The sequence below is a fragment of the Lagopus leucura genome, unplaced genomic scaffold (genome assembly GCF_019238085.1).
Source record: "Lagopus leucura isolate 7727_CA_CO unplaced genomic scaffold, USGS_WTPT01 Super-Scaffold_100038, whole genome shotgun sequence".
Lineage (NCBI taxonomy): Eukaryota > Metazoa > Chordata > Aves > Galliformes > Phasianidae > Lagopus > Lagopus leucura.
In genome coordinates this window covers 3714520-3740434 of record NW_024962287.1, presented here as the reverse complement: position 1 = coordinate 3740434, position 25915 = coordinate 3714520, and the positions used below count along the sequence as shown (strand labels likewise).

Here is a 25915-nt window from a genome sequence, read left to right as displayed (position 1 = left end):
AAGTTCTCAATACCATGGCCAAAAGCAAGAGGAAAACCTCACAAGAACAAGATGTGACTTGTGCTCCCCAGGCCTTTAATTTAAGAGGATCCTTCTGAAGTAGCAGAGGGGCAGATCAGACCGACAACAAGAAACACAAAGCACGGTTGTTATTAGATATACAATGTCCTAACTAGGATTTGCTACAAGGGAGTATTACATACTTTGCATTATACAGAGATAAGAGTTTGCTCTCACAATCACGTGGCACCAGCTGACAGCTCACCTCCTGGGTACAGTGCTCACCACCCCACAACTGCAGTCAGCATCCAAGCACTGGAGGAAGTTTTTCCCCAGAGGGTGGTGAGGCACTGGCACAGGTTGCTCAAGCAGGCTATGGATGCCCCATCCCTGCAGGCATTCAAGGCCAGGCTGGATGTGGCTCTGGGCAGCCTGGGCTGCTGGTTGGTGACCTGCACACAGCAGGGGGTTGGAACTGGATGAGCACTGTGGGCCTTTGCAACCCAGGCTATTCTATGATTCTATGATTTACAGAACAGGCTCTGATACAAGAACCACCCACAGATGCAGAGCACAGGTACACAAGGAAGCCCAGGGATGCCCTAACACCTGGACAAAGCACTCATGTGGAAAGCCTGAGGCCCTAAGAATGAGTTCCCTGGGCAGAGAAAGCAAGTCTTATCGGTGTTTGTAAAGCCCTGTGTAAATTAACAGCCTTACACAAACAAGATTTAAAACAAAAATACAAATGCAACTACGTGGCTTATTGCTCTAAATACATCTCCATGGGTTTCCACCGCCAACAGAGTTGAATGGCTTCATTTACAAGTCATGGCTGCTTAAGGTAAAGCGTGAACACTACGGACTTTGGCCACTTTTTCAGGATTTCAGTTCAGCTGCTGTCAGCTAGTCATAGAATCATAGATTCATAGAACGGTTGGGTTGGAAGGGACCTCAAGGATCATGAAGCCCCAACCTTCCTGCCACATGCAGGGCCACCAACCTCCCCATTTCATAGCAGCCCAGGCTGCCCAGGGCCCCATCCAACCTGGCCTTGAACACCTCCAGGGATGGACGGGGCATCCACAGCCTCTCCAGGCAGCCTGTTCTCTGTCTCTCACCTCCTCCTGAGGTTATTTTGACCAAATGGTGAGATTTTGTTGTGCAACAGGGCACCACCACTGCAGCACTGGGCCTTGGGCTGGGTCTAGTTTCACATACCTTCATCTTCAGAGCTTTTGAAGGAAACACTAGATGTGGCACTGAGGGACACGGGCAGTGGGCATGGTGAGGGCAGGCTGGGGTTGGACTTAGGTGATCTTAGTGTTCCTTTCCAATCTCAGGGTTCTATGATAGCTTTAGGTTGGGTAAATGTCCACGAGAGCCAGAAAACCCAGAGAAGGAAGCAGCCTTGTGACTGCTCACAGTCATTCATCTCTTGCAGTAACGAAAGGTTTATTTGGAGGCAAACTAGAAGGAAATTAAATAAGGAGCTAAAGGAAACACCCATCATAAAACCTGTTCTGCTTTGTATGTCCTCCTCTGTTTCCAACAGATCACCACTCCACCACACATTAATCATTTCAACCGTAGATTTATTTTATTCAAAGTTCATGTTCACAGCAAAATAGCATCTTTATCTCTGGGTGAAATCCTGAGATTTCTATCCACAGTCATGGGACTGTAGACAGAGAAGATAATCTCAACACATACCTAGCTCAGCTCAATCATAAGATCATAGAATCACAGAATGGTTGGTTTGGAGGAGAACTTAAAGCCCATCCAGCCCCAACCCCTGCCGTGGGCTGGGTGCCTCCAGCTCAGGCTGCCCAGGGCCCATCCATGGCCTTGGGCACCTCCAGGGATGGGGCACCCACAGCTCTGGGCAGCAGTGCCAGGGCATCACCGCCCTCTGAGCAAAGGATTTCTTCCTAACATCTCACCTCAATCTCTCCTCTTTCAGTTTAAAGCTATTCCCCCCTTCTCCTATTACTAATAATGATAGCAGTGTAAACTGTCAGTCCTCCTCCTGCTTATAAGCTCCCTTCTTTCTTCTTGCAGAGAAGCAAAGAAATAGCAGCCACAGCACCTCCACCCCAAGACGCAACTGAACCCGAGCAGTCGCTGTAAGTTGTGTTCCCTGGCAGGGACTGAACCTTTCAAACCAAACAATGCTGGCACTGCCTTGTACCATTCCCTCCAGCACTGCCTGGGAGCAGGTTGGGTTTATCTGCCCTGGGGAGCAGGACTTACAGGAGCATTTGTTCCAAGTCTATTCATTCTGAGGGCATCACTGCCCTCTGAGTAAAAAATTGCTTCCTGACACCTAACCTAAGTCTCTCCTCTTTTAGTTTAAAACCATTCCCCCTTGTCCTATCACTGTCTGCCCACATAGAGAGTCGGACTCTCTCCTCTTTATAAGACTCCTTTAACAACTGGAGGGCCACACTGAGGTCTCCCCAGAGCCCCTCCTCAAGGAGAGAAGCCCAGTTCCCTCCACCTTTCTTTGCAGGAGTGGTGCTCCATCCTCTGACTAATTCACATACATCTCCAGCCATTTTGGACCCTTGTAACAGTATTACCAGCTACCGAAAGCAATAACCACACTGAATGTGCACATTATTAATTTAAAAAGGCTGTCTGCGTGATTCTTACATTGACTGTCCCAGCTTTCTACCAGTCCCACTCGATCTTCAATCGTTTATTTATTATTTACTATCTAGGTGTCTCTGGGACAACTTAATACATTAAGCTGGTCTCTCATCTCATCCCTGCTAATGAATGTAATAAATAACTACAGTAAGCATTATAATCAATACTACACTCTGCTCATATCCCGGAGAACACGAGGTCTGTGGCCTGAGGCCCCGCTGGGGATACAGAGCCTCTGTGGGCTTAAATCCTGCTCAGTGCTCAGCCAGAGGTGAATTAGCAGCAGTGTGCTGGGTACCAGGGCCAGGCGTGCTCCTCAAAGCTGGAAGGTTGTGCTCACTCCAAACGTGTATCCAAAGCAGCAATAGTACAGCAAGTGCTGGAGAAAGATGCTTAGACGTGTAAAATATAATGCAAAAAAAAACCAAAACAAAAAAACCAAGAAGGGTGAACATGAGAAGAAACATCAGAAGTTTACATACTGTGTAAATCTCAGCAAAAAGCCCTACAGATCAGTCTCTGTTCAGAGATAAGATAGCATTGCTAAAGGAAAGCAATACTGCCTGCAGAGCATGAACAGGACGGTGCTACGTGGAGCTTTCCTTTGTACAATGCAGGATCACGGAAAGCTCACCAGAAGCTCAGTTCAACTGCTTTTTCCCTTTGGTTGTTCTCTCACGAATTAAGAACCCTGCCCAGGATTTAATTCTGCCACTGGTTGATGCAATACTACTCCTCAATTCATTCACATACCTTTCAGCTTCGTCTGGCCCCAACCTGCACCAACAGCTCCAAGGCACGAGCCAAACCACAGCATCCAGAAGCTGAAATCAGAAATGTGCTTTTCTTCTTAACACTGCTATCACCTCCAAGATTAGCTGTTACATGACTTGGTAGGCTCCCAGAATGTCTATAGCCAACATCTATCTTCTTGCAACACCCACACTCTCCTCTCACTGCTTGCCCTCTTCCTGAATTCTTCTTCAAATTAAGCTGTACCTCTTTGCAGCCAGGATCACAGCCTGCTGCAGCAAAACCAGTGGGGACCCAATTCTCACTAGACTCCATGGCAAATACTGTGAAGAAAAAAAAAAGAAAAGCAGAAAAGCTAGAGAAACCACAGCTGAATGACTTGGCTGAGAATGCCTCTGCAGCTGAAGGCATTCCTTGTATGCCAATAAATTTGTGCATCAAATCACCCCAGATCCCATTCATCAGCATAGGTGTCCCAGGTGGGAGATGATTCCTGGTCCTGAGGGGTGCTGCAGGCTTCCAACTCCTGCAAGAGTCTGCAAGTCCTTTCAGTGCACAGCAAATTCTCAGCTGACATTACTGTGTAGATTTACTGGAGTTGCCATCAAGATGGAACTTGATCATCCATGTGTACAGTGCAGAGAAGATGCAAAACTCAGCTTCTAATATTCGGTATCTTGCTCCACTGAAAATTAGAAGTCTCCACAATTAGTCTGGGAAACAGCATTTCTTGCACAGGTATCTGTAGTTACCCCCATTCTCAGTTTCTGCAGAAAAACAGCTTTGAGCCCATAGAAATGATGCCATTATGGAGGAATGTCCCTTGTCAAAATCTCCAAGTGAAGCAAAATTTCCTGAACAGCGCTGAAGAAATTTCTGCCAAACTCCAAAAACCCTCAGAGGACTGAAGAATTCATCACTGAGGTCCTTTTCAACCCAGGCCATTTTATGATTCTGTGATCAAGGGCTGTCCAGTGAATTGCACCTCCTGCCTAGGAGCTATCTAAGCCAGAAATGCCACAGGACAGCGTGATATTCTGGCGGAAAACCCTACATGTGTGCCTGCATGCATTGCATTTTCCTAAGCACCCTGTGCCCCTGTGCAATCAGACACTCAATGAAGAGGTGCAGGGTGCTTTGGCCTGATAACTCTTAAGACACAAATCATAGAATCACAGAATGGCCTGGGTTGCAAAGACCCACAGTGCTCATCCAGTTCCAACCCCCTGCTGTGTGCAGGTCACCAACCAGCAGCCCAGGCTGCCCAGAACCACATCCAGCCTGGCCTTGAATGCCTGCAGGGATGGGGCATCCACAGCCTCCTTGGGCAACCTGTGCCAGTGCCTCACCACCCTCTGGGGGAAAAACTTCTTCCTCATATCCAACCTAAACCTCCCCTGTCTCAGTTTAAAACCATTCCCCTTGTCCTATCACCATCCACTCTCGTAAACAGCCCTTCCTGCTTATATGCTCCCTTCAAGTACTGGAAACCACAAATGCTGTGGTTACCCTTTCTACACTCCCAGCAAGGCTCTTTCAAGCACTGTGAACTGTTTGCAACAACCAGTAGGGCTTCAGAAAATTAAAAAGGTGTTTTATGCTCAAATGAGAACTTCACTAAAAGCACCTGACATTGGTGCTTCTTTGCTGTTCTGCCTTTAACTCGGGCACTCACTATAGATCAGAGGCAGCTCCGCACAATAGCTAGTTATGCCTGTCACCCACAGCTCTGACCCATTCAGGACACAGAATTATTTCTCCAATTCACAAAAGCAAATTGAAAAGATGCAGGACACCCCAGGAACAGCCCCCATCAAAGTCACCGTGGTGCAAGAAAACCCCACTCCAAGTCAGGAAGGCTCGGTCAGCAAACGGCTTCATTGAGGCAACCTGCTGGTCTGACCCAAAGCAATGCAATCTCACCAGATAACAGAACTCCTGTGGGAACAAAAGCACGAGATCATAAACTGACACAGGCTGACACTACTGACTGCATGCAGAGGTTTGGGATGGATCTCATTTAATGTGCTCCACGTGGCTGCTGGGTGGTAAACTGCGTACCAAGGAAAATAACAGTTACTCTACAGAGCTGGGTAAGCAGCCTAATTTAGAGCAGGGATGTCTGTTTCTAATTCTACTTGTATGATTAGGAAGAGCAATGTATATCTTTTAAACGGGCAAATAAAGTAATTTCTGCATTATCATTAAAATCCTTGAGCGAAGGATGCATGAGGAAATTTTATGATTGGGATGGCAAATTCTCGTGGTCATTCCCAGCTCCTAAAACGTACTTCCTTGAGGTCTAATATACCGTATAACAGTGCTTCCAGTAAAACCAGTCAGGCTTTTAAGTTGCATTTCTACTATGAACCTTTTCTTTTGTTGCTCTGTTCTCAGTTCTGTTTTTTACCATTGGAAGGAAAACGACCCCAACCAACCTCTCTTGCAGCGAATGCCTTTCTTTAAATCACCAAGTTGGCTTCTCCACCTCTTTTATTTTTCAAAATCTAGCAGCTGTAGAATCACCCTTACAGTAATGATGGTGAGGCACTGGCACAGGTTGCACAGAGAGGCAGTGGTGCCCCAACCCTGCAGACAGCCAAGGTCAGGCTGGATGGGCTCTGAGCACTGATGGAGCTCAGAAGGCAACCTGTTCCAGTGCCTCACCACTCTCTGGGGGAAAAACTTCCTCCTCATATCCAATCTAAACTTCCCTGTCTCCGTTTAAACCATTCCACCTTGTCCTATTGCTATCCACCCTCGTGAACAGAAAATGTCTAACCTGAACACATGCATCTTAATTCTTTACTAAAGACCAGCAAGTACGCAAGTAGAGGGCTCTGGTCCCTTATGAGCAGTAAATTTAAGGCAGAACCCAAGAGTCTAGCACCAGATTCCAATTAGAAGCATTGCCCCTGGTTACCTTGAGGAGACTTGTACTGCCTTCCAAATAGACCCAACCTCTGGTGTGGAACATGGCACCTCCAATTGGTACACTGCTATTCAGCAGTTTCTAGGCAAAACAATCCAGCAGCTCCCCTACAAAACAGAAGTCTGATTTCCCCATATTTCAGAGAATCATTAAGGTTGAAAGAGACCACTGAGATCACCTTGTCCAACTGCAAGCCCACTAACCCATATCCCTCAGTGCCTGTGTAAAGGACCTCTTCCATTTGCCCAAAATCTCACCCGCAGTGCCTTGACAAGTAGAAAAGCTTCAGAAACCAAACACAACAGCTTCTGCAGATCCACTTTAGCACATTCCTTACCTTCAGCACCTTGCAATCCTTTCATAGAGTGATGTGACCTTCCCAGCTTTTTAGGTACCCGTGTTAGGAGCGCCGGTTTACAAATCCTCTAATCCCCTGTAAGAGCAGGGGAAATAATCCAGCTGCAGGCAGAGAACTCAGCAAAGTATCAGAAATCAAACTTACACCCCGGATTCAAGCTCCCTGCGCTCTGGTTACACGGCTCCTAGCAGTTCTAGCAGGGCTTTTCTCTCCGAGCACACGACGCCAACAAGAGAAACAGAAGGGTCAGAAATGATTTGCCATTACTGCTAAAAAAACTCAGTGATTTTCGAGTTCCCAGTGAGAGGAGCAGGAGGGAATTACAGGAGATCTGCATGTTTAAACAGTAAATTCAGTGGCTCGTTGCAGGCAGAGCTTGATCACAATGAGGAAAAATAATGAGAGCTTATAACGAAGCTCCAGTTGTGCAACAAGCCATGCCACAAAACCTGCTCTTATAAATGGAATTATTAAATTTCTGAGTGGTAAAACAAAAACACTCCTTGCATAAGCAGTAATAAAGCAACAATTTAGGTGATGTGTAGAAGTGCACCGATTGAGGTATTACCCAGGTAAACACTGGGTTACCCAGGCATGGTCTCTCACTATTAAAAAAGCAATGCTTAACGTGATCCTGAACACCTCTGAGGGCTCTCCTGCCCGTTCTGGGATATGGGGCATCAGCAGAAAGGGCTGAGCAGTAAGACATGACTGATAGGCTTCATTTGTGCTGACAGCAAAGAAGATTTCTGGTGCTTGCATCCCAACCAGAAAAGCCACAATGATTTCAAAGCAGCTGAAGGAACTCTCCAGGACATCTGAACTCACGGACTCCAAGGTTTTTACACCATAAAACTCCAATAGCTCGTCCATAACTTCTGCAAAACTGCAAATAACATCTGAAGTCCTGGCTGTATTCAGCTACCAAAAGATGGTTAAGTTGAGTATCTACAATTACTTTTAATCCTAAATAACAGATAAATGTTTAACTCCCACCATGCAGCATCTAAGGTGTGATATTAGCAGGAGCCTGTAGAAACCAATCAATAACCATTAAAGCTGGATCCTATCAGCTAGCACCAGGTATTAGCCACTTTCTCAATATTTCAAGCATTCTATTATTCTTAGATGCAGTTAAAGTAGTAAAATGAAGTGGTCTCATACTGACACTGTGATAAATACCAGATTAAATATAGAACAAATTTATTACTTCCCGAAGTCCTACTGAGCGTCCTGATTTTTTTTCTGTACCCACAACAATATAGTTTGCTTTGATGCTTTATTATTCCAGTTCTAAAGCACACAACCAAAAAGCAAAGAGCACACTGGTTCACAAATGAGGTTCAGCCACATCTGGGTGAAGGTAGATGACCCCGTAAGTATGGATTTCTGGCTCTCCTGGACATCTGGCAGGGACAGGACACCGGCACTATGCTGTCTGGGTGGCTCAGCTGTCAGAGCAGCCCTCATCCCCAAAACTCACAGAATCATACGAATTACAGAGTTGTTGCAGTTGGAAGAGACCCTTGAAGTCATCACAGAATCATAAAATGGCCTGGGTTGCAAAGGACCACAACGCTCATCCAGTTCCAACCCCCTGCTGTGTGCAGGGTCACCAACCAGCAGCCCAGGCTGCCCAGAGCCACATCCAGCCTGGCCTTGAATGCCTGCAGGGATGGAGCAAAATCACCTAGCTCAACTCCTCGGCACTGCTCAGGATTTGATCCATCTTTCACAAAAGAAAGGTGTGAAAGCCTACCACGCCAACTTTTGAGACAGGCACATGCCAGTGCTTAGCCTCAACCTGCAGCTCCTGCTCCAATGCCTGCACTGGTATGCACCACATTCTCTACTGCACCTCAATGAACCCATTTTCTCCCCAGCCCAAGCCTAACAAGCAATGGGAAACCAGCACTAAAGCAGTCTCCCGCTCAAAAGCTGAGACAACACATCAGTGTGACACACTATACATGGTGACCTCACACACCAGAGCAGCTTGCATCTTCCCCAAAAGAGGGCTCATGCCCACAGGGGAGGAACAGAGGCATTGCTACAGTCAGCGCCTCAAGACTTGGCGGTGCACGCTGTTCCAAATTGCTTCCACTCCCAATTAATATTCATAAACGAAGCACAACACCACGCTTTCCATCAGCCATCACACGCCACCCACGCTAGATGAAAGGACAACTACACGAGATAAGCAGTTTATTGGATCAAAAGTCCCCTTTAGATGAGGAGACAGCTATTGCAAAGGCATAAAACTGATAGCATCCCATCCTGGGTGTACGTATGGAGGGAGTATCCGTACATCTCTCTTTAAACCAGAGATTCAGCACTGAGAACACACGATGTAATTATTATGTTAATTTAGCTGAATTTTTCTGCCTGCTTGAGGTTTGAGCTGGAGGTAGGAACTTAGGTTTGAAAAGCTGATGTTGAAAACCCGCTTTGAAAACAGAAGTGACACCTAATTGTTTCATCAGCAATAGTTGAGTTTAAATCCCTGTTTCTCTTGTCCCCACCCCTGCCACACCAGTCTCAAAGGGATTTTAGGGGTAGACCTTGCTCCAAAGTTTTTAATTTCTATTGCCATCACAACAGCTTTCAACCTGGGTGCTCAACAAGCACGGTCAGAAACATGCTCCTAATTCCTACCCCACCTCACCTCCCCCCAGCAATGCTCAAGCAACATCCAGAAAGTGCTTTTCCTCCTCCTCCTCCCCAAACTCATCTTCAGTGGCAGAAATCAATGTTCTCATCCTCCCAAAGACCGGCAGCAGCTGTTGGGTGTAAGCCCTGTGCAGACAATAAATGCATCATAAAGATACCTGAGAAAACTCACCTCGAGCCCAGTACAGTGACTGACAGCATGTAAGCCACAACACCACACTGCTCTCTCCACCAACCAGCAAACTAGGGCTTCCTAGAAGTAACAGCAAGATGCTACGAGTTTGATGTCTCCAGCCCACCTCTCTCTAAAGCCATTCAGCTCTGTAGGGACAGAGGGACAGAAATGGGAGGCCCAAGAGGTGTATTTACACCCCTCGCCAGAAAGGGAAAGTATAAATATTGCCAAAGCTTCCTGAAGGCTAGTACTTACAGTCATGCTTTGAAAGGGAAAGAATAAAGCAAAATATTCAATTAGAAAAAATTACTGTAATTGCAGGTTCTATTTTATCACTCCATTAATGCAATAAAGTGCCTTGAAATATTGCTGAGCTGGGATACAGAGCTTAGTGCTACTTAACATTTTAATGTACATCCAGGGGGCTAATTTAATTTAGATGTGCATGAGGGTCTCCTCTCCATCCTCGTCCTTACTGTCTTCCCCAACACTCCTCAAAATATGGCAAGGAATAAATGCTTCCCCACCACAAAGAGGGATGGATAAGCAGAGCTGAGGCCAGACATAATCCCTGACACATGCAGCCAAAGAGCATCAAGAACACAAACATATAGATCCACAAAGATGCATAGTTAAAAGTGTGCTTGCATGCACCTGGCATCTTGAATTGGTGTTTCTAGCAGTAGAAAGTGTCCATCTGTTGCTGCTGCCCAAACACCAAATGCAATCCCAACAGAAATCATAGAATCACAGCATGGCCTGGGTTGCAAAGGCCCACAGTGCTCATCCAGTTCCAACCCCCTGCTGTGTGCAGGTCACCAACCAGCAGCCCAGGCTGCCCAGAGCCACATCCAGCCTGGCCTTGAATGCCTGCAGGGATGGGGCATCCACAGCCTCCTTGGGCAACCTGTGCCAGTGCCTCACCACCCTCTGGAAAAACTTCCTCCTCATATCCAACCTAAACCTCCCGTTTCAGTTTCAAACCATTCCCCCTTGCAATGTAGGACTGTACCATTTTGTTCCTACGATGCTGCACACTGCAGTTTGCTGAATACAATCCCGGTCCTCCCTATGACAGAAGATAAGTGAATCCTATTTTCAGGAGCCCTTCATCCCTTTAATTAAACAAATTAATATCACTTCTTCGTATCGCATAGCCTCTATTATCTTTTGTGAACTCCTCCAATTCTGTTGTAAAGACACATTGAAGAAGTACTAATTGAGATTATCTCTGGAATTCGAGAGTTGGTGTATTTTTAGGCATGTTTTAAAAACTATTTTCCCTTTGTTTCTGGAATGCCTCCCATCCTTCCTCCTATGCCAGACTGTTTACATTATCTAAATGCCTTCTGCTTATACCACTCTTTGCAATTTTCACTTCAACAACGTCGGCCTCCGTTGCTCTTTTTTCCTTCGCTTAGACATAACTGGGATGAATTCCAATCCCATACTCAAAACCACTCCCTGTGCTGCACTGCTGCTTTCTGTGTTAGCTACATCCGGCAGTGCGTTTCTATGGCAAAGGTTCAGCGGAGGGAACCAAGTACAAAGGGTTAAACCACTGAGTTGGAAGGGACCTTTAAAGGTCAGGGTCCAACTCCAATGATTCTATGAAACCGCTCTTCTTTTGCAATAGAAACTGTGGGAATGGCCATTTTCACAGACAGTGGAGCTTGGTGCAAACTCACCCGTAATTCCTCATCCCCTGCTTTGGGCAATAAGCCCTCCCTGTGATGGTGACCTTGTAAGGGATACAGTCGAAAGAACAAAGTCAGGAGCATGAAGTTCAGCACAGAAACACAAACCCAAAACCTTCCTCCATCCCCAAATCTAAGGGGTCACCTCCAGCTTTCCATTACACACCTCACTGAGGCTTCCCAAGCAACAAGTGCATTTCATAGACTCAGGGCTCACAGACAGGGCTTCACCTCCAGCCCTTCCAGCTGCGAGGAGAGAAACTTCCATGTCCTGGCTCAACGAAGATAGGAAAATCCAGCACTCCTTTACTCTGCAGAGGAAACGAGGTCCTGGTGACAAAGGTGCTGGGCTTCAATACAGTTCTGGATGCAGCGCCAACTCTGCAAGAGACCTTCCGTGCCACTGAAGTCACGTAAGGACACACTGTGAATATTTCATAGGCGAACCTGAGCCCTCACTGATTTAGCAGGAAGGAGATGTGAGGAGAAGCACGCACTCCAGACCCCAGGATGCTTCTGGGGACAGATTTAAGATCATTTCTTCCTTGTTTTTCTCTTGGGCAAGATTCGGTTTTGCCGCAATGGGGCTGCCCGTTCAGCTGAGGCTCCTAGGAGGCTTCAAGGAATTACACAGCCACTTACACCAAGATAGGGAAAGCACAGACACAGCTCAGCCAGCCCACGAAACACAGACATCAGATGGAGCACTCAGCACATCAAACCTACCCAAGGGCAGACAGAGAGCAATTCCTGACTCCTCAACAGTCTCCTGAAGATTCCCCTCCCCAGGAAAGCCCTTCCCCGTTTCCTTGGGATCTGCAGTGGAAAAGCATCTCCGTGCCCTAAAGCAGAGCACTGTGAATGCCAGCATATCAGGAGGTGCATCAATGAAATTACAGCATTTGTCACATCTTCTCTTAACATGTTCAATTACAATTTAATTTCACCTCTAGCTGTAAGAAAGCATTACTCTGATTCATAGTTCCCTCTGTATAAAAGCTTTCAGGTGTGAGGGCACGGCCTTACACTACCACTGGTTTTCAAGACAGCGAGGTGCTAAAAATCAAGTCAGAATTCAAGGGAAATAAAACAGAATGGAAAAGTTCTGTGGAGCCTTCTCCACAGGCTCACCTTCATTCCCCACGGAAAATTATACATTTGCCATCCAATTTCTTTTCCTTGCAGTCTCAAGGCAGTGAAACAGCTCTCCTCCACAGAGATGCTTTATCACCATCAGTTCTTCCTACATCCTTTTCATTAAAGGAAATGCTCCCTGAATAACCTACATTTGTACTGAGAGGAGAACCACTGCAAGGAATAAAACCAGCTCAATTCAGCTAAAAGCAAAATGGAAGTCTCTAGAAGGGTAGAAAATACAGAGCTTATCATTTTAACATACCAAAAAAGGGCAAGCTGGCTTTCCCTATCCCTCTGCACCCTGCTTCCTCTCCATTAGGAAGAGTGTTTTCAGATTGCCATTGGTGTTAGAAATAAAACCAGAGGGCACCAGGAAAAAAATGGCACTCTCAGCCCTAGAGCTCAGCACAAAGCCTGAGGAAGTGCAAAAGGGACGTCCTGGTCCAAGTCTTTGGGAAACCAGGCTGTCACCCAACTCCTGCTTCTCTCTTCCTGGACTGTTTTCTGACTCCTGAAGATGGTCTCTGCAAAACACCTAACGCTGGTATCCTCACCCTGAAAGCCAAGGAGGCTCCATCCCTGGAGGTGCTGCCTCATTGCTGGAGGTGCTCAAGGCCAGGTTGGAGGGGGCTGTAGGCAGCCTGATCTGGTGCCTCTATTAGTGGTTGGCAGTCCTACCCATGGCAGGGGGTTGGAACTTGATGTTCTCTGAGGCGCCTTCCAACCCAAGCCATCCCATGACTATGAAACGTTATGCTGGTTGTGGGAGGAGGAGAGAAAGGGCACTAAAACATCTTTGTGTCCCCATATAACCCCGCAGAGAAGTGCCAAGTGCTCATCACTGCACGACCTCCTTATCTGCAGAGCACCTTGTTTCCCCTTGGCTCTTCCTCAGCAGCATCCCTATGCCCAACAGGGAGCTTCCTCCTCCCAGCCTTGCCCATCCACTGCCCCAAATCACACTCCCAGCACTGAGCTGCCCGGAAAGAGAGCTGCCAGCAGGTCAGGGAAGCACATTTTCCTCTGTAGGGGAGGGGGAGGTCTTGAGGAATCTGCCCTCCCAGGGCTGGGAAGCAGATCTGCTTCAACATCTGTGGTTTGACCCCCTCTAGTGGGTAGCACTCAACAAGACATGGAGCCCTGCCAACCAATGGAGACCCCACTCAAGCGAGAAAGCCTCTTCTTAGTGATGATGATGGTTATTACCCACTCCCACAGCTTACCTGCCCTGTACTTCAGATTCAGTACCTTTGCCACGTTCTAACAAACTGGACCTCCATACCCAGTATTTATGGAGATCCTGTAGAAAACTCTTAGAACTGGGGACAGACCAAGTAAAGGTTTTGGAAGGGAGAACCGCTTCACTGGGGAAAAAAAAAGTTATACCCCAGACTGGTTCTGTAAGAGAACACATTTATCATCTGTTCCAGAACGTCTTCCCTCTGCCAACTTGTCAAAAGCTGACAAAACTCCATACTATAAAGGCAAGCTGTTAAAACTTGGCTAAAGGGAAAAACTTAGCTGCCAGACAAGCTAACCAGAAAAAAGCTGAAAAAAACATTTGAGTGTGCCAGGGCAGACAGTAAATTTACAGAAAGGCTCTATGGAATTAAACACCCCAAACCAAGACAAGGAGATGGCGTTCGGACAGCAGCTGCTTCACCAGTCATCTGACAAGGCGATGCCTCCCACTTCAAGAGACTTGGGCAGACATCTTTAGATATCTTAGCTGCTTGCATTTCCAAACTACCTAAAGTAGCTTATATCCAACTCACAGTTCACCCCAGAGCAAAGTATTTTAGTAAAGCCGAAACCTACTCATCGCACAGTCATTAAATATCAAATATTCCTTTTAAACCCATTGATTCATCCTTCCACCTCCGGGCACACCAAGTGATGAACAACTCATAGATTTGGTCTTTCCACTAATAAACAAGATGTCAGGTCTTTGCCTAAACTTTAGGAGTTTTTCCCTTAAACATGCACACACACATGGTGTTTTAATGTCAAAATACAGCGTGGGTTTTTTTTCTTCTTCTTAGCAAAATGTTTCTCTTCTAAATATGTATTCCAATCAATTTTTAAAAACAAAACCCAAATATACTGCACCGCAGTCACGCATCTTACCATTACTGACAGTCACCAGACAGTGAGATCTTCAGCTGATCAGTGTTCATTTTAGCACCAACTCCACGTTCTGACAATCCAATGGAATTCAATACTGTTTTCTTTAATAGCACCTTGCACTGCAAAAGGTCAGACTTTAAGCCTTGTACTCCAGGACAGCAACCATGACCCACTGACCCATTTACTACAGGGGTACAGAAAAGTACAACATGCATACAAGATGCAGCTTACACTCCCAGTCGTCACAAATACACCTTCTACAACTACTCAAGACATGAAAACTCCAAGTCAAAATTATTTTTCCTGAATTTACAGAGATGAATGGTTTCAGTGAAAGCAAGAGCCCTGGCAAGCTGAAAGGACCCACCAACCTTCAAAAAACCACAGCACTGCACTGCTGCTCCTCAAGAAGCCTCCCTTCTGCAGCTCACAGGGCTGGAGTGCAACAGCCAGTGTTGTGTGCCCGGCTGGCATCCTTCACTTCTGTAGCAGTCTGCTGAACTGTTCTAGTCTATGAGATAGTCTAAGGGATTGAGATGAAAGGTGAAAACTGCAGATGTATGAAGGTAAAACCCTCCAGTACCCAAGCTTTATCGGTGGGAATGCAATTTAAGATCACAGCGCTTCAAGCATCCATTCAAAATCTCCATATAAAGATGTTTGTATGTATACTTTCACTATGCACTTTCTTTCCAGCAGTCAGCGTAGGAAGGCGGTATGAATACAGCCCCAATTCTCAGCTGAGCAAAAGACAAATGCAACAAACTCCAAACATCACTCAATCCCCCTCAGTAACCCCCTGGTTACCTCTCACACTTGTAATAGGGGAACCAGGACACAAGTAGAAGCCAAAGCCCCCACCCTCCCTTATTACACAGACGCAATTAACTACATTACATCCACCACCACGAAAGACTGACAAACAACCTTGCTAAAAAAAAAGAGCCTGACGTACGTTTGAGTCCCTGCCATAAGAATGTGCTTTATCCATCTCACTGGTGAGCATTTCCAACATCCAGGAGAAGTCCCTGCAGGAACTGTGTTATCCCCGCAAGTAAAACCCAGATTACCTCATGTCTACCAAGAAGCAAGCCCTCGGCAATTCAGGAACAGGACTGCTGTACAACTCCAACCTGCCCCCTCTGTTCTCTGCGATTTCGCTTCCAGCTGCTGAGCAACAGCCACGACAGCCTCTCCATAACGCACAGCCCTGATTACGCTCCATGCAGTCGCAGCGCATATCCATTATCATGCAGGAAACCAGGCTGGATGCATTATGCACTGAACTTACATTGTTCTAGGTCTTCCTCCTCCGTCCCCACGTATCAACTTCTTACCAGCACGGAGCGATTTAGCTGCAGGCAAACACTGCTAAAACAGCGCCTTCCACTATTAGTCCCATCACCACATTCAAGATTAATTTTAACGGCGTTTGCAATCGCTACAGTGGGAATGGAAAAAGATGCCTTGGTGGAGGCTAGCCTACAGACAGCATGAAGTTATTCTTGCTCTGGTCAGATACTGGGAGGCAGCTTTACGCCACCGGTGTGCCCTACAAAGCAGGAGTCGCGTGCTGGAGAGATGGGTGATCAACAGGAGAGCACGCTCCCTCATTGTGCCATTTGGGCTGCAGAGCTCCTTCCCAGTCCCTCTCAGCAGCCCCAGCACTGCACTGTCTCACAAGCCGAGATTTTTTTCTCTGCAGTAACAAAGCAGAGGAAATTCTGAGTTACTTGAGCCTCAGTTCTTCACGTGACAAAATAAATCACCCCTCCATACGCATCACCCTCCACAGGCATCACCTCCACAAGGCTCCAGCATCCCCCTCCCCACCGCTCACTGGAGCATGCCGGGGCTGTCTGTGCCCATGCAGGCTTGCACCACGCTAACAGCCATTTATTTCCCCTGGCTTTGAGAGAGGAGAAACCCAACTTGCAAAAGAAGCATCTGCATCAAGAAATGCTTTTGCTGATGGGATCAGCATCAGGAAAAGCAGAGAAAGGGTCGCATCCCGATTTATTTCCCTCATAGGCATCACAGCTCACCCACCCCTTCAGCATCCCCAGGTCCACATGTCGGCCACAAGGAAACAAAATCCACCCCCAACAGGAGCTGAGTACCAGCGCGCTCAGAACATTACACAAATGACATTGAAGGTGCAGAGGAAATATATGTACGTGCTGTTGCGCTGCGCGGTGCCACGGGCTCCTTTCCCAGGCATACATTTCAAGCAACCTTCCCACGCAGTTCCCTGCCCCTCCACCCCCCCTCCCCCCCCCCCGGAAAGAAATAATACAAAATCTTTGATGTGTATATTCATTTTTATCTCCAGAGCGGTGTCCTCAGAAGAGGTGTCAAGGCCCTCCCCTGCCTCCACCCACACAGCCCTCCCCCAGGCTCCCGTACGCTGTCTCCATCTTAACTCCAGCCACTTCTCCACCGATTTCATTAGGCGGCAGGGTTAACCCCTTCTGCTATCCAGATGGCCAAAAAAAAAAAAAAAAAAAAAAACACCAATTAAAATAAATAAATAAAGACTTGCTTCCTCATCAATCATCACCTTCTTCCTTTCCTTCTCATCCGTATCCCAGTGGAAAAAAAAACCTACCATCCATCCATCAGGTTATTTTGGCCCCATGGATTCACATCGGAAATGCCGATGCAGGGATGTGCACCCTCCCAGGCTTCACCATTTGGTGCTGTTTTCCCCTCCCTCAAAAATCCAGCACCTTCTGCCTACCGATAATTTTAAGAGCTCTCAAGCCCAACCAGCCCCATTGAGACCCTCTTCCCATATGTATGGAGGGGGGGGCGTGCATGCAGGACCCAATGCCACTACTCGGAGCCTTCACTCCAGCCTCCATCACCCACACCTCCTTCTCCTTCCATCTTATTAACCCATACCCCCTCCAGAGCGATCTTAGAGGACGCAGGGCCACGCCGGGTCTTTACAGTTGTCCTTACAACACCTCTTTCCGTAAAAATGCTGTCTCTCTGGAAGCGTTTGTATCTTACAGGCTTTCATCCTAGAGAATCCCTCCCTGCCTCCCTCTTCCATCTCATCTGGGGGATGACAGCTCCTTGCTCACTCTTTTATTCCCATTGAATCCAGGGACATTCCCCATCCCCTGATTGCTCCAGGGCCTGTCCTCAAGAGCTGCTCCACGGCATCGGTTCCCGACTCTGACCTTCAGTCTCACACTAACAACCCGAAATACATCCCTGTTTCCCCACTGCTTCCTTCCCCACCACCACAGGGGACAGATGCAACCCTCCCTCCCTCATCTACAGCAGGTTGACGCCAATCCCTTTGGAAACAGCAGACCCCACAGCTGGAGGCCTGCCCCCCATCTCTCCCCTGCCTCTCTGGAACAGCTCCCTCTTTCCATGGGGCTGCTTCCTTGCTGCCCCCCATCTCTTGGGGCCAGCCTTCCCCATGGCTGCAGGGCCTCACTCTGTAGTGATGCCGGCACGGGGGTCACCCCCAGCCCTGGGCCTACATCCACACTGTCACCTCTGGGAGGTGGTTAGCATCACCTCTCAGAGCACCTGCAGGGATGAGCAGCCCCAAACCCACACCCTGGTCCTGCCCCAACCCTGTGGGGCAGGAAGAGCCCATTCTTAAGGCACCCCTTCAACCCCCTATGCTTGTGGGGGGCACAAAGTCACGTTCCCCCAGGCAGCAGCCCCTCCACATCCTCCCTCCCCATAGCTCCCCACACACTGACTTTTGGGGAAATTTCTCTCCCCTCGGTACTGTGGGCTACTCATCTCCTCCTGCTTTTACATGGGGAGAGTGCTGGCCCTGCCCAGTGAGGACCAAGAGGTGACAATGACCCCCATAGCCTCCTCAGTCCCACACACTTACCTGGGGGAACCCCTTCTCAGCCTAGCAGGGATGACCCCAAATCTCTCCTGCTTCTATACGTGGGGGGCAATGACTCAGACGATGAATGGACAACAAACTTCAGTCCCCCACCTCAGCCCCATGGGCATATTTTGTGGGAATTTCTCTCCCTTTGGGCAGCACGAGGAGAGTCCCCACATCTCCAGTTTGGGGAGCAATGACTCACATCCACCAACTTGTGTGCCCACGGGCCAAAAAGTGGCAGTGAGCCCCATTTCCCTCACCTCAGCCTCACAGACCACTCTAGGGGCATCTCTCCTCCCTTTGAGGCTCTCTTCAAGCTAAGGGGAACGAACGCCAAATTTCCTCTCTTTTTCCACGTGGGGTGCCACTGACCACTTCCACCTCAGACCATGAGGTGACAGTGACCCACGTCAACCTTGGACCATCAGGAGACCCCTTCAGCCCGACCTCAACCAGAGGACCTTGACCCACCTCAAACCACGAGGTGACAGCAACCCTCATGTACCCTATTACAGCCAATGGACATTGGGTGTCCCCATGCTGAGAGGACCCATCATGGGCAATGTGTGGGCAGCGACCCTCATTCCAGCCGAGGGACAGCAACCCACTTCCAAGCTGGACCACGAGGTGACAGCGATCCTCATTCTTTCACCTCGGCAAAGTGACAGTGACCAACGTTCATGCTGGAGTAAACTCATTACTCCTCCGGACACGAGGTGACACCAAACCTCATTCCCCCACGTCCATGCGGGACCACGAGGAGGCAGTCAACTCACTACCCCACATTCCCAATGGACGTAAGGCGATGCCGAACCCCACACCTCGGACCACGAGGCTGTGGCGACCCCAGCTCCGTCACCAGCCACTGCCCCACGTCCCCACCGCACCGCGAGGCGGCAGCGACTCCCAGCAAAGACACACCGACCCGCGTCCGCTCCGGCCCACGAGCTGACAGCCAAGCCATCAGCTCACGTCCTCGCTGAACGCCGAGCCCCGTTCCTCCACATCCAAGCCGGGCCACGAGGTGACAGCGATCCCCCCGTTCCCACCGCAGCCCGGACCCCCGCCCTTACCTCCACACCTGTCCCATCTGCAGCAGGTGGATGACGGACTGCCAGACCCAGACGGAGATCCTGCAGAGGCGCTGCGCCCCGGGGGTGGCGGTGCCGGCGGCTCCTCCTACCCCGCCGGGTCCCCCCCGGCGCCCGGCGGCCCCCATCATGGGCGGCCCGCGGCTGCTGAGGCCCTGCACGGCGCCCAGCCCTCCGCCCGTGTAGTCCTGCACGAACCAGCGGAAGCTGAGGATCTGCACCAGCACCGAGGGCAGCAGCACGAAGGCCAGCGTCAGGCCGCACCAGACGTAGTCCCGCCGCCCGTAGTGGTGCAGCGCCAGCCACAGGTCCGTGCCCACGTCCCCCAGCAGCACCAGCAGCGCCAGCACGATCCACAGGCAGTCCAGCCACGGCCGCTCGCCCGCCCCTCCGACCTCCGGCGCCCGCGGCTCTCCCTCGTCGGCGGGGCGCGGGGCCAGCGGCTCGGCGGCGGCGGCGGCGGCCGCCCGCCCGAAGAGGTTCCGCAGGCAGGCGCTCCGGCAGCCCCAGTAGCACGACGACGTGTTGCAGCAGTGGCAGATGTGCAAGGAGCTGCTGCCGCCCGGCTCCTCCGCGCCCTCCGCCGCCGCTGCCCCGACGCCGCCGCAGACGCCCGCCGCCGCCGCCGCCGCCTCGTCCAGGTTGTGCAGCTGGGCGAAGCCCACGCCGCCGCCGCCGCCATCCGACTTGGCCGCCATCTTGCCGCCGCCGCCGCCGCGTCTCCGGCCCCTTCGCCGGGCGCGCTCGCTCGCTCTGCCCCCCCCGTCCCCGCTCCCGGCGTCCCCCCACCCGCCGCCCGCCCGCCTGCTGCCTGCCCGCCCGCCGCCCGCCCGCCGCTTCCGGGGGCGGCGCTTCCCAGGCCGCGCAGCGCGGGCCGGGCCGCCTAGCGACCGAGCGGGGCAGCGCCGGGCCGGGCCGTCGGACGGCGGGGGGTGGAGGGGGAACGCTGTGGGGCCTGCGGCCGGGCCCTGCGCCGGGTTCGGCTGTGCCTTCGTCGGGCTGACCTCGCCCGGCCCCGGTGTTCGCCCAGAGCTCCCGGTGCATTGTCACAGAGTCGCAGAATCGCGGAGTGGTTGGGTTGGAAGGGACCTTAAAGTCCATCCAGCTCCAACCCCTGCCGTCGGCTGGGTGCCTCCACTGGCTCCGGTTGCTCAATGCCCATCCATGACCTTGGGCACCTCCAGGGATGGGGCACCCACAGCTCTGGGCCTCACTGCCCTCTGGGTACAGATTTTCATCCTAACATCTAACCCAGATCTCTGCTCTTCTAGTTTAAAGTCATTCTTCCTACTCCTATAACTGGTCTGTGCAAAAATCCCCTCCAGCTCATAAGCTCCGTTCAAATACTGGAAACCGCAGTCAGGTCTCCCTGGAGCCCGGCTCCCTCAGTCTTTCTTCATCCTCTGAGCATCCCTGTGGCCTTCATCAGCCCTGCTCCAACAGCCCCACATCCTTCCTGGACTGCAGTCCCAGGCCTGGACACAGTACTGCAGATGGGGCTCATGAGGGCAGAGCAGAGTGGGACAATCCCTTCCCTGCCCCTCTGCCACCCCTCTGCTGATGCTGCCTAAGATGCTGTTGGCTGCCTGGGCTGCAAGCACACACTTACAGTCCAATTTCTTGTCCACCAGGACCCCCAAGTCCTTCTCTGCATCATTCTCCTGACTCTCCTCATAAACACATGGGCCCTTCCATCTTCTTTTCCCCCATTTGCTAGCTCCCTCTTTGGGGACACTTAGCTAGCCCACCCCATTCTTACAGGGCCAGGTAGACTGGCCAGATCTTCTTGGTGGCCCCACAAAGGATTTGGTGTTTGTCTGGACCTGAGCTGCTCCCCAGGCCCAAGCTTTGGACAGGGACCTGTTGGGGAGGCCAACTCCCTGTCCTTCCTCCAATGGTTTCCTTTCTACCCATTTACATTTGCTCACTGATCTCATCCACATTCTTTGCTGTCTTGTGCTGTCCTCTGTAGGTTATCATCTCTTTTGTTTTATTTTTCCCATTCAATAAGCATTCTCCTGCTCCAGCCCTGCTGCTCTCCTGTGGGCTCTTGCTTCCCCCTCTCTTTGTTTGATTTCTTTTTTATTATTGTGGCAAAATATCAGGGCAGCTGGATTCAGGGCTTGAGAACTGGCGAAATAAAACAGTGAGAAGGTGGAAAGCTGCACTAGTGTGAATAAAAATACTTTTTCCAGCAATGAAAAAAGTAATAATTGGGGGAAGAGTGTTTGCATGTACTAAATAAGCTGTGTGAAAAGGGTGCATTTGGCCTTTCCAAGTGATTTTCCAGGGGATGGTAAGTATATATTACCTAAAATCACTCTTCTCTTTGACGCTGCACTGAGAAATAAGGACTCTCTGCCCTGTGTTCCTGAGTGATGAATGCATGTGTTTTGCTTAAACTTTTGGTTTGCAGTGCAGTGAGATATAAATGGGAGCATTCCTCATCTCTGCGAACTTTTCCATCTAGCAAATTTGCTACATACGATTTCAAAACAAAACAAAGACAGCACAAAAGTAATTCAACTATTTAGCCTTATTTAAGTAGAAGTGTAGGTGCACGTTGCACTTTGTGAACCAATAAGGCGACGGAAGACTCATCTGTTTTGATACAGAAACAGCCCAAAATTGTGCGATGAGACATACGGGTGGGAGAAGGCAGCAGTTGGGGATTATAGCATTGGCACGCTAAATGAGAAAAGCAATTGCTTGGGTGATATGTGACATGAGATAATATTCTGTTGAGACTGCCTCTGCATTTCTCAGTGCATTTTGTGGCCAGCTGTGTCCAAGAAGGGTGAAGTCAGGCTGGATGCGGGTAGGGAGGAGCCAGGTGCTGATCAGAGATCTGTACTTTCTTTCTCCTGCAGGCTGAAAGAATTTGGCTTGTTCGCTTCAGCAAAAGTGAGAATGGAGGGGGAGTGTGTTTTCTGTATGTAAGTACATCCTGGAAAGCAGATGGGAAGGGTGTGACACTGAGGGGCAGCAGTAGAAGAGCAAAGGAGTAGGAACCGGTCATGAGTATATCTAGTCTAGAAAGCATAAGATCCTTCCAGTCAGAGAGAAAAAATAAGTAGTTGACATTAACACATTGCTTTGCAATTTTACAGAGGAAATGACATACCAGTGTGAGAAAATAAACAGTTGGGATGAGAGACCTTGAAAGGTTTTCCTGCCCGGATCATCTGTCCTTGGAAAGATCTTGTCCATTCTGATGCGTGGTACGCTGCGCTCCTTCCTGCATCAGGCGATGAGTCATGGCTACATGACTCTGTGGGTGGCCAGAAGTGATATCTCCACCGCTTACATCTTAATTCCTGATCATCCCATGATGTTCTCCAGCTCCAGCTCACCCACTTATCCCACAGCAGAAGCACGGCTGTGCTCAGAGCACCCCAAGCACCCCCCTCGCAGCCGCTGCTGGATCACAGCTTCAGCTGAGGTTATGGACAGGGTGCTCTGCCCCTTCCATCAGGCTGCAGCCCTGTGTGATTACAGCACTGGCCCTTACAGAGAGCCAAAGAACCACAGAATCATTTGAGTTGGAAGGGACCAACTAAGCGGTGACCCTCCATCACGCTGGAGGCGCTTGTGGCCAGAGGTCTGAGTAAACTCTGGATGGCCCTTAGATCTGCAAGTATTTATAAAACATGTTTAGCAAGGAGTTTTCTCTTGCAGCAGTCAAAGCTGATCTGTCTGATCCTTGCATTTCATGTTGAATTCTGCTTTTCAGAAGCAGCAGTGAGCCACCAGAAAGAAGAGGCACGCTTGGTGCTCCGGCAGCACCCAGCAAAGCACGGCGTGGAATGGTGCCCTTCTCTTGCTGGTTGGTTAAAGGCTTTTTTTGTCTCAATCAATACACTAATTGAGTTGTGTGGTCTTCCATCTTCCAGGCATTTATTCAGATCAGGGGAACAAACACTATATATAGAGAGGTATGTAAGCCAGAATCAGAGTTGTGTAAATCTGGAACTATCTCATTTAAATAACTGAGGGATCCAGCTGAGTATCTGGTGGATGTGGAGTACTCTGCTACCAGCCCAGATAATCACAATTAACAGGGATTTACTTTAAGCAAAGTAGGTCAGAAAAATGACATTTTATTGTGTCATTAGTTTCCATCAATTACTTCCAAGTTGTTTGCTCAGTTCCCAACTCAAATGAGTGTGGGCTAACTGACAGCCTTGCAAGCTCAACTTGGTATTGTCTCTAAAAATCAAACTGCATTATTTCTGCCTCATGCATCATCACTAACAATAAAGCATCCACTGTTGGAATATAGCAGGTGGCTTTGTTATTCATGCATGAGGCAAAGAAGACTCTGGCTTCTTTTGTCACCATGCTAAGGTCTCTGCAGTACTGAAAGTTGGTAAACTTAATAGCTAATGTGTGAGCCTGACAAGAGGACGCACCTGGGTCAATCCTTCTGCCTGTACTTTCTGTTAGACTTAATGAATGCTTCATGGATATGCTGGGGGAGGATTAACACGGTGCTGTTTTAACTGGTGTCTCCCTGTAGTGGCACTTTGTGATATTAGCTTCTCTAGGAAAGGTACAGAAGTTGCCAAATGTTATATATTAAAAGGCTAGCTCACAGTTATCCAAAGAACTGCCTGTTTGGTGAAGCTTTCGGGTTCCAACACTTTGGTTTTATTTGGGGGCTTAGGTTTAGAGCTTTCAGTTAGAAAATCCAATCAACTGATGCAATCCAATCAAATGTTATTAGTGGCTATCTATAATAATGATGTGTTAATGATCATCCGAATGTGGTGTGTCCTCACAGCTAGATCGAGTGCTTGACTTCTGTAATTCCATATGCAAAAGAGTAGTTTTGAATCATGCAATCATAGAGTCATTCATGTTGGAAAAGACCTCTGAGATCTTCCAGTCCAACCCCAGCCCACCCCCACCATGCCCACTGACCACATCCCTCAGTGCCACTTCTCCAGATTGAACATCTCCAGAGACAGTGACTCCCCCACCTCCCTGGACTGCTGTGTCACTGCATCACCACTCTTTAGGAGAAGAAATTATTCCTAATATCCAACCTGAACCTCTCCTGGCACAATGTTTTACCTCTCCCTGGAAGAATACGTTCGTGCTCCAGTGATCCAGCCAGGGGTGGGTCCTTCTGCAAAGTAAATATCCCCATGAGCAGAGGTTTTAGCAGGATGGAGGCAATCACAGAGGAACAGCAACTTAAGCAAGAGGTTGTTCCTTAAAAATGGAGCCCTCTTTATGGCTGTGTTTTTGTCAAGATGGGATGCTATATCCTAAATACACTGCTGTACCCTAGAGATGTCGTGAAGTTCGAACTATGTCCCTAAAATGTGTTCAGGTTCTCAGCTATTACATGATAAAAGACAGATAATATTTCTCTACTAAATATGTAATTACAGGAATCCCATGTTTTCTTCTATTGGACAGTAATATTTTATTCAAACCTCTTTACACCTCCTGACAAATTTAATAATTGGTATGGTCCTGGGAAAGTTAGAAAACTTCACAGCTCCCATTATCTAGATCTTACCTGCGGTGACATGGTTTATTCAGCTCTTCTCAGGCTTCCTTTAATCTCCTGAGAGCTGCAACTGTGTTCATTTATTACAGCGCATCAAAAGGAACCTGTCTCTCCGCTTTCAGAAAAGTGCCTTTACTGGGACACCTTTTAGATGCAATCAGCTAACCTGGTGACATCGGATGTGTGATCGTAGGGCCTCCTGGGGACTGGTCTGTGAAGAAGAAGGTGACTGCAAGAAGCCTTCTGACCTGCCTGCCTTTTCTTTCCATAGTCTTGTTAAACCAAGCACAGGCTAATCCCTCAGCTGTGCTCTTAGAGGTACTGGCTACCCGGCAGAAGAGGTGATGAGTGATGCAGGGAAGTGTGTTTCTTCCCTCAGAAGAGCATTAACAGCTAAGACCTCCAGTCTGATGGACTTGCTTGGTACTCTTCCAAGCTGAGATTTAGGAAAAAGCTACTACACAGCATTTCCTACTTCCCCCCATGGGACCCCAGTGATTTAATTGGCTATGAAGGGCAGGGATGTATCTCATACAGTAGCTGGCTGCTGTTGTCAGCGTGCCACACTGCTACTCGAAGCTCAGTGAAAAGAGAAGTTATCAAGCAGTTCTTCCCCTTCTGAACTGAGCACATGGGAAGACAGGTCACTCTGCCCACAGGAATTGCACGTGGCAGGTAGTTTTTTTGTTCTTCTTGGTTACTGGGAAAGCCAATGCATCGCCTTTGGTCATGAGAACAAGTGGAAGTGGAATTCACACCTTAACTAAGGTGAAGTATATTCCTTGTGACACAGATCCCTTTCCACATAAACACACTGGTGTTACAATACATGAAAGCTCTGTAACCTCATCCAAACCCATGCATGTAAAAGGGTAACCTATTTTCTATAATTAATGCTTGCCACCACAGATTGCTTAATTCAATTCATGAC

The 25915-nt window shown here is 48.9% G+C and overlaps 1 protein-coding gene across 2 annotated transcripts in view; it reads right to left on the bottom strand.

Moving 5' to 3' along the window:
- Positions 1 to 20161, bottom strand: part of XKR6 (XK related 6) — a 142784-nt gene extending 122623 nt beyond the window's left edge. Inside the window, exon 1 of one of the 2 annotated variants that reach the window (XR_006181172.1) lies at positions 19446 to 19529. Coding sequence is in view for 1 of the 2 variants with exons in the window: in XM_042883465.1 (XP_042739399.1) it covers positions 19446 to 20161 (716 nt within the window). In the remaining variant the exon portion in view is untranslated. Of the gene's footprint in view, positions 1 to 19445 lie in introns of both variants that reach the window. The other variant, XM_042883465.1, reaches the window with a different exon arrangement.
- Positions 20162 to 25915: the final 5754 nt, after the last annotated feature.